This window comes from Nothobranchius furzeri, chromosome 12, assembly GCF_043380555.1.
Source record: "Nothobranchius furzeri strain GRZ-AD chromosome 12, NfurGRZ-RIMD1, whole genome shotgun sequence".
In the NCBI taxonomy this organism is placed as follows: Eukaryota; Metazoa; Chordata; class Actinopteri; order Cyprinodontiformes; family Nothobranchiidae; genus Nothobranchius; species Nothobranchius furzeri.
Genome location: NC_091752.1, coordinates 9,333,314 through 9,342,511, shown reverse-complemented (window position 1 = coordinate 9,342,511; position 9,198 = coordinate 9,333,314). Strand labels below are relative to the sequence as shown.

Here is a 9,198-nt window from a genome sequence, read left to right as displayed (position 1 = left end):
GAAAATAAGAGGTTTTTCAAAGCTAGTTTTTTTCAGCTTGTAAAATAACAGGAGAAATCCTGTGATAAGAACTGGTTGTTGATCCAAGGAAACCAAATTATATGCCTTTAAAATGTAAAACCCAAGATCTTAGCGTAAAAATTAGCGAGTCTCTGTGTTTTTAAAAAGTCGTGACTTGGTATCAATGCGCGCACCCTCTGCGCGCTCCCTCAGCATTTGGCCATGACACTTCCGGTTCCTCTCTGACTGTCATATGACCTGCGCTCTGCTGTCATTTCTGTAGCAGCTAGCAAACCACATCTAACAGCTTAGGCTTCTTCGGGATTCCTCCACAACAATGGCAACACTGGTGGCAAACAGAAATGTGGATATCAACGGTTTGGCAGCCGCTGCGAGGACACACACTCAAGCTGTGACCAGGAATTACATATCTCAGCCCAGGCTAAGTATGTTGCTAACGTTAGCATATTGCTACTGCTTACAAGGTTGCTTCAGTGACGTTCAAGACTAAGTTATGGTGGGAGATGTTAGTATTTCCTTTAGTTGTGCATTTAATGTAAGTCTTTAGAACAATGATTTACAGTATAAGATTTTCAAAACAAAATCCGTACTTTATAAAACATATTTAGACTCGTTAGCACTGTTTCAACCCGGTTATTCAGTGATAAAGGTGTCGAATCAGCTGATACTTTTAAACTTGACCTGACCATCTAACCTCTATCAAGTATTGTATTTTATTATGATATGGAACATGCAGTATTATGCTGATTGGTTAGTTTATGCATTTTGTTGTTTTAGAGTTGAAATGTTAACGTTGTGGATTCCAGCACAAATTACCATTATTCCCACGGAACCTGAACGTCACACAATAGCACTAAAGCTAACAGGCTAAATATGCGGTTACGTTAATAAATCAGTGCGTCAGTGGTGCAGTGATGCCACTTGCATGTAATATGAATTGAAATTACAGACAGAAGGAAACATTTCATATGTTAGAATAAACGGAATCAAGTCACCAGCCCTGCTAGGTTGACATGCTAGCCAGCTGCTCCAGCGCGATGGTTTTAAGCCTATCACAACAGAAATAAATGTGCCTTATATGGCTGAAAACGTGGTGTAGTTGTTTTTATTAAATAAGACATTTTTGCTCTCTTTTCTAGTTATAGACGGGTTAGGGTTAAATGTCCTCTGCAGTGGAACGTCTGAGTCAGGTGACCCGGATGGAAGATAAATGAGTGAAACGGCTCATCTGGCTAAAATCAGCTGGTTTCATAACACAATACACACTCAGACTTTCCACAAAGTGAGCTTTTGGTTCTCTGCTAAATATACACTCAGTGATTTGGACATGTAGACAGCGAGCAGGTGACAGATGGATGTTCACTCATGTGACTTGATCACGAGCGTTGCAGCTTGTTGTGGTGTGATGAATGATCCTCTAGTTTCAGGCTGTAGTAATCATATTCAACCCAGCTGAACAGTAGAGCTTCACATATTATCATTATGATAAAAAAAACTCAAGCTCCTAAACATTTCTATTCATTTATTTACATCAAAATCAGTATACAAAACTAAGTTACTAAAACCAAAATGAAAAGGGGACAGAAAGAAGAAAAACTTAATTTCATTGCTGTTTGAGACATTTTATTGTTTTTTTTCTTCTTCATCTATTGGATCGTTCTAAGACAACAGAGTGCTCAATTTTCTCAAAGTTTAAAAGGACAAAAAAAACAACTAATGTTTTAATGTGGTCCTTCAGAGTTTCTTTCATTAGCATGTCATCTTTTCTAAACGTGTTGTAATTAGGGGACATTTCACCCAGAAACACAGTTTGAATGGGAAGAAACAGATTTCTCTTAACAGACATCCGTAATTAGTCTTTGTTACGTTCATTCTGTGTTGATTTTCTGATGACATATTTAGGCCCGAGCAGCGAAAGCGCTGCAAAGGCCTCTTGTTTTTCCTCCGTTTATTATTATTATTATTATTATTTTAGTTTTTTTTAATACAGTAGAAGAGCTTTTTTTTACCTTCTTGCTAACCGTGTTGGCTTTAGCTGTCGCCTTCGTCAGAGCGTCACCAAAGTTGGCAGTGTCACATCCGTCTCCGTTATTGGAGAACATTCATGGTACATTAGGGATGTGTATTGGTGAAATTCTGGCGATACTATACAAGGGAGATGATACGATATCATGATAAATTGCAGTACATTAAGCCAGTTGATCTTATCAATTTTCGAAACTGAATTTATTGTAGGAAAATTCAGTAAACAGTTCAAACTGATACGTAACATGTTTAACACGGGGCATCTGAAACATAACCCATTTCATACTAGCGTTCAGCATTTGAATTGCACCAAAAGAAAAAAAAACCACAAATGTTTGCATGTTAAGTCTTACAAAAATTCGATACACTGCTTTTGAATTTCGATATAATATCACCGGAAAAATATCACGATATATTGCAATATCAATGTTCTCTTACATCCTTATGGGACATGGTGATCAACGAGGAAGGTGCGTGCAGTAGAGGGTGACATCGTCCTCTACTGCCTGCAGATAAATGGAGATGTAAGCGACACCACCAACATTGGTGATGCTCTACCGAAGGCGGCAGCTGTAGCCAAAACTGTCAGCAAGAAGGTAAAAACTGGCTCATCTGCTGTGTATAAAGCAAACTCTGTAAATATGGAATCAGTAGTTTACAGGGTATCCGCGGGTCCTTAAAAAGTCTTAAATTTGCTTTTCCAAATTTAAGGCCTTAAAAATCCTTCAAAATGACAAATAATCCTTAAATACAGTTTCCAAAGGTCTTAAATTACCAAAGACCCAATAAACAAGATTATTTTATTTCTATAAAGATTTCGTGAATTTCTAGTTAGTGTTCAGCATTTTTTGTGTATGATATTGGCCTAGGCGGAACCGTATACATTCAGTGAAAGGGGGCTATTTTTAGATGAGCACATTAGCTGGTTAAGCTAGTGGGAACTTGCGCCATGGAAAAGTGCAAGTTTAATGGTAACTAAATTAGGACGTTATGTTGAGAAATGATGGGGTTGGTGCCATGTTGTCAAATTTGAAAGTAAAAGATTTCACTCATTAAAGCGCTAACTCCTTCTTTTCACCAGTTTAATCAATTTCCCTCTGGGATTAATAAAGTATTTTTGAATTGAATTGAAGAAAGAGTAAGAAACAGTAGCAAAACAGCTGGGGATCGTACTATGTGCCATTTAGCTGCTGTTATTGTAGATGGGTTCCCTTCCACCAGCAGCAAAGTGTAACGCTTGGGACGCGTTCCAGAAGGGAAGGGATGATATCATGTTTTGACTCTATTTTTTACACGCTATGCTTCCACAACACATCAAACTCCGCAGTTTAGCACCATCGACGTATATACTGGACAATTCGTGTCCATAGGCTCCAATAAGTTTTTGAGCCAAAATGGCTGGTGGCCACCACCTCCATTTTGACCGTGTCACAGGTTTCGTCAAGCCCAGACAGTTCCATAAAAGGGAAAAGAGGTGGAGCTGAGGGTGGGGCTGTAAGGCTGGGATCAAATGACGAAACCCCTCGAACTGAAGCGATGTAGCTACAAGCTAACCCAAAGCTAACGCGGAGGTGGGAGCTAAGCTAACAGAGGTAGCTACCTAGCTGCAACCGGAGTTAACTGTGCACAACACCAGAGTTTCTGAGTCAGAGATACGCCGGGCTGACCGCTGGGTAAAACCGCGTGGAACACAGAGGTCTCCCGAGACCTCCACTAGCCGGCAGCAGACAGGCGCCGTGGCGATCAGAGATGTGCCGAGCTGCCACTGAGGGGAGGGAGTCCATACCGATAGTCGGAACCAGCTCCACCAACATGTTATATTTCAACCCATTTTCTAAAGTGCAGCATTATGTTAAATGCACTGGGGTTTACCCTATTACATTTAAATGTCATGGTTAAACAGTACATGTTAAAATCTAAGCTCAGCTCGGCAGTGACCTAAAATACATAAATATAATTTTACTTACCGAAAAAAATGAAGCGGAGACTCCTTGGACGCTCTATAAGTGCAATTAATGCCACAGCAAGTCATTTTGTCCAACAATTGCACAAATAATATCCAAAAAGAACGCACAAACGCTACAACTAATGGTCTAAGTTGAGAGACTGAAACTGACGGGACAGTTTTAAGGCGAGGCCGAGGCTCAGGTTGAGGCCTTTCCCCGGAGCTAGCTCTGCGGTCACTTGGGTCAGATGCTCATTAATTATTCAGAATTTTAGGCTTTAAATACACTTAAACAGAAGAGTGACAAACATTCACCCCCTCAGAGTTGTCATGAGTGTAAACTAGATAATTTAAACCAAAAACATGTTTTGGAACCAGGCTGTAAACATGTTTATTTCTGCTGTGAAATTGGTATTTTTAACATGGGAGTCAATGAGGATTTGCTCGCTCCTGACGCCAGCCCCTAGTGGATGAGGGTGGAACTGCAGTTTTTGTCACTTCCGTATTGGCTTCAATTTCAGACCCGAATTAAGGGGGCTTGTTTAGAACGTGCCAGACAGGAAGTCAGACTCAAAGCACTGTAAAACATCCAGAAACTTTCAAAATAAAAGTCACTTGCAGATCATTGTACATCATTTCCTGTTAACCCCCTGTAGCGGAGGTACACGGAGCAGAAAATGAGGCACAGACCTTTTTGGATACATGCAGCTGTCGTCCAGAATATGTGTGATGTTACAATTCTCCTGTGATTTTATGACTTCATGGGACCAGCTGTGTGGAACGCTGATGCTCCTGGTTGGAAAGGAGCTTGCAGGTGAAACACCTCTGTTACATGCTGTTTTCACATCCAGTGGAAAGCCAGAATTGGACTACGTCCACACTGCCAACCATCAGAATCCAGTGTGACCGGTCGACGGTCCTGATGTGATTAACCCTTCTGTTGCTGTTGCTACAGTTGTATTTTTTCCCCTTAGCAAGGCCTACTGTTTAGGAAAGGAGCTGCAGGATAAAACAAACCGTGTGGATGTGCCACCCGTGTTTTTGCATGGACCTGATCAGATAAATGTCTGTAATGACAGATTTTATCTGTTATTTCAGTCAAATCTATCAGAACAGGCTTCTCCTTCTGATATCTGTAGCGTATAAACCTATAAAGATTCTTATCTCACTCTGTAAACCCGTACCGAACCACGTAGGGCTAGGTCCTACCCCTTTTAAACATCCATACTGTTGGCTTTGCACGATGACCGTTTCCTGTTTGGATCAGACAGAATCTCTTCTGCCTGTCCCATTCAGGATACACAAATCCATAATGAAACCAGTTTACTATGCATCAGTCTATAAGATCTTGATGTTGTGTAGCTGTGTAGATCTGCCAGAGGTCTAAGAGGAGCCGCTACGGGAACGCCGTGCTGAGATGGTGCAGAAAAATAAACAAATAGGAAGATTTCACATCAGACCTAGTCTTTTCTTTTAAGAGGCCTTTGTCTCTCTCATGTCAAATCCCACAAAAGCCATTAGCCCACGAAATGGCTTGTCTTTGTTTTAGTGTTGCATTCTGTCATTTAGTGCTATGAAAAGACAAGGAGCAAGGCACTATACTTCTTTGTGAGGATTTAATTATTGGTAATAATGTAGTCACAATAAACAAATGTCTCATCTGTCACTATGAAAGTAATTTCTATAAAATCCATGTTATTTTTGAAACACTTCTATAATCCACATTCTAATTAGGCTTAAGCAGCTAGCTTGTCAGCAGAGAAAAAGACTCCCGTGGGCGTTTGCCATTCTTTTCATGAAAGAACATTAAAATGTAGACTAGAGCTTTGACACGATTTCTGTCTGTAGCACGAAGAGAAACCAATCCTTGTGAAAGGCAGATTTGTTTTCCTGACCACTTATAATTCACTTCCCCACATTCTTCATTGTGAAAATTTGCGGGTTGTTTCTGAGAAGTGAGCGTTTGTTGTGTAATTCCTGTTCCAGATGTTTCCCCTCAGCAGTAAGGAAACCTGTGACGAAGGCCCGGAGTTTTCTTAAACATGTTGGACTGAGTTTGGTCACTATTGTAGGAATTACCAGTCTGTCTGATGGTTTCACGCCTTTTACCCAACAGCCACGTGTTACTCAGCTAAAAATAAAACTGACTTCTTATTGTTTGTCCAAACAAGACAAGTTTACATGTTGATAAAAATAGATGTGCAGCGACTGTGTTGACATTTAAACGTCCTTCATAAGCCACCAAAGCCATTAGGATTGAACATCTCTGTCTAATATTAGTGTATTAGTAACAAAACACCCATCCAGCTCTAAATGTGTAGCAGCCGCTATTTTATCCACACACACATAACATTTCTGCTCTCTAGCTACAAATTCAGCATTCTTTATGTTCTGACTGAAATGAGTGGTACGAACCCCAAATGTCACTGAGCACCTCCTGAGGTAGAGGTTGGTTAACTTTACTAGTCCTGGGGAATTTTTAAGAGTTGACTTATTTAGTTGTTAACTAAATAAAATGCATCTCTATAGGATCTTACAGAAACACTGATGTGCATGAGTTCAAAGTGTGACCACGGGTAAATGGGATCAGAAAGGCCAGTTTGGTTTAGCAGCTAGGACAAAAATGGTGAGAAAATGTGTGAATGATCAGTTTCAATCCCACTGAATTCATTCAAACGATGCCAGCAGAGAGTATCAGCGTTGGTTCATCTCTAACTGATCACCATTGTTATGAAAAGTTTATACAACTGAGAGATTATTTTTTTAAGTGTTTGAATTTCCAGCATCATGAGCGTCGGGCTGTGATAAACAACATTTTACAGCAAAACTTCAGTTTTCCTGCTTTAAGTCCGGTCTCGTTTCTCCACAGTTGGTGCTGCAATGTCGGAAGTTGTCTTTGTGTCGGCAGGTTTAGAAACCCGGCTCGTTTTTGTAGTCATGTCGATAATTTTCAAATGATTAAATTAATTTTTAAAGTTCAGACATTTCAGACTTTAGTTACAAACACAAAACACTCTACAGACTGAAAAGGAAAGCTTGTTATTGTGCTGTCGGTCCTGAAACATTGCCTCTGTTATTTAGGTGTTTTATTGCACAAATGAAATGGAATGTCCTGTCACACATTCTCAAATAAAGGTTAGTATTGAAGTCACTCTGAAGGTTGTTCCATTACAATCGCCAAGGCAAAGTCTTGTGAGGGTTTGCTGTTGTGTTTTAGTGTTTATTCACCAATATTACACCAGAACTACTGGCTTGAATTGGTTCTGACTTGTAGGAGAGGCCATGTGTCGACAAACCAAGTACCCCTTACACTTAGAGCCGAGAATTACTCGACGTGTGTGTGTGTTTACTTGTACTTGCTACATACTGAGGACCCGTTTTACCAACTTCCCTACATTGTGAGGACATTTTTCAAAGTGAGGACATTTTTGTGGTCCTCACATTTTTAAAAACTTACCAGTTGGTTTTAGAGGAATCGTGTGATTTACGATTTAGATGAGGTTAGGGTTAGGTTATGTTGCTGGGTTTCCCCCAGCGCTTTATAAGCCTGGTGGGCCGCCAGGCTAAGCGTCATGCCCCACCCCCCTCCCCGACCCTACCGTGTCCGCTGACACGAACAGCGCAACGAAACTAGAGCCCTCCCATCAGCTGATACTGGTGAGAAACGGCAGCGGAACCTGTGCAACCACCCACCCCCGTTCTCACGGAGGAGCGCTGTGGGACGGAGTGCGCGACCCCCCCCCCCCCCCCCCCCCCCCCGGCCAAATCCGCCAGGCTTAACTCATTTTCTGGTGGAAACCCTGTGTTGGGTTGGCTAGGGGGCAGAGTCACTGCTTGCTCTGACTTATCTGCCTTCTGCTTCACTGCCTGCAGCCCTTTCCTGGTTCAGAGTCTGACAAAAAGCCATAAAGCTGAGCAGAATGTCCAGCAACAACACCGTTTTTCAGCCGACTTGTGTTTCTGAGGAGCGTACAAGTTGCCTTACACTACTGATCACCTCGTGCCGTTTTGTAACGAGTTAAAATCACGTGCACCCCCCACTCCCCCCACATCCTTTAGGGGTGCGCCCACTTTCTGTCACAGAGCTGGCACGGAAACAAAAGTAGGCTCAGATGGGCTGACTCGAACCACGCCGTACAGAGCTGTTTCAGGCCGAGTAGTGCTTTTTGAAAACCAGCTATGGTGAGCTGTAGTGAAGCGGTGGTGAGTAGTGGGCGGTTAGCGTTCCCGTGGCCCTCTGGACTGTGGGAATCTCTTGAAGTAGGATCCAGGATGTGATTGTGAAGCTGCACATCCCAGCAGCCACCGCTTTGTACCACTGATTGTCAGAATGGTGATGCGCTCCTGTCTCTACCCCCTTCCCCCTCCCTTCTCCTCTTTCAACTGGGAAATTGAATTGTGCTGGAATGCTCTGTGCCTCTTTTCTTTCGCACTTGAATGGGCTCTTTAGTATTTCACACCAAGGTGTCCTTCTGGGTGTGAGGTCAGGCTACCAAAACAGCTTCTAGTGGCGGATTAGGACCAATTAACATCTTTGTACACAAAGGGCTCTGGCAGCTGAACAGGCTGCAGGGTGACCCATACTGCTGTTGCATGCCAAGCCAGGGGACCGCTGCACTTGAGCTGAAGTAGCAAAAGAGGGGTGGAGAAAGTTTTCTAAACCTAATGGGAAATGTTGCTCCTTAACACCTCATGGACATATAGCCCATTGAGTAGTCGTTACTTTAAGAAATTAGAGCGTAAACCATGTACATTGCACATGAGAGGGAACCTTGAACTGTTCTCTCTACACCCTTTTCTTTTCAAGAGCAACTGTATTGGGCCGACACTGGGCCTGGCCTTGCATCTGTTAGAGAATGACCCGACTTCAAACACACAAAAGAAACATAACCTAGAATTTGACACACCCAAAAAATGGAGGAGTGCATGTTTGCCATAAGTTTGTGAGATAAGACCATTAAATGTTGTGTGGTTAAACCCAGGTAATGGTGAAGCAAACCTGGTCACTAGTTTACCATCTGGTTCAGTCGTGTTAGGGTGTCGCAGCAAGGCAGCAGCTTTTCAGCAGCTTTTCACCACACACCATGGTGGAGGAGGATGATCGATGCAGAGATTATTCAGAGGCTGCTATCAGATGAGGTACCCGATCTGGATTTTGACCATTTGCCAGCTCGTTTGTTTCTTTAGCAGAGGCCTTTATCCAAAGC

The 9,198-nt window shown here is 42.2% G+C and overlaps 1 protein-coding gene across 1 annotated transcript in view; it reads left to right on the top strand.

The window, feature by feature from the left end:
* Positions 1-220: 220 nt before the first annotated feature.
* Positions 221-9,198, top strand: part of atp6v1ba (ATPase, H+ transporting, lysosomal, V1 subunit B, member a) — a 44,640-nt gene continuing 35,662 nt past the window's right edge. The window contains exon 1 of the mRNA XM_070542230.1: positions 221-446. Coding sequence (XP_070398331.1) covers positions 338-446 — 109 coding nt within the window. The 5' untranslated portion in view covers positions 221-337. The remainder of the gene's footprint in view (positions 447-9,198) is intronic.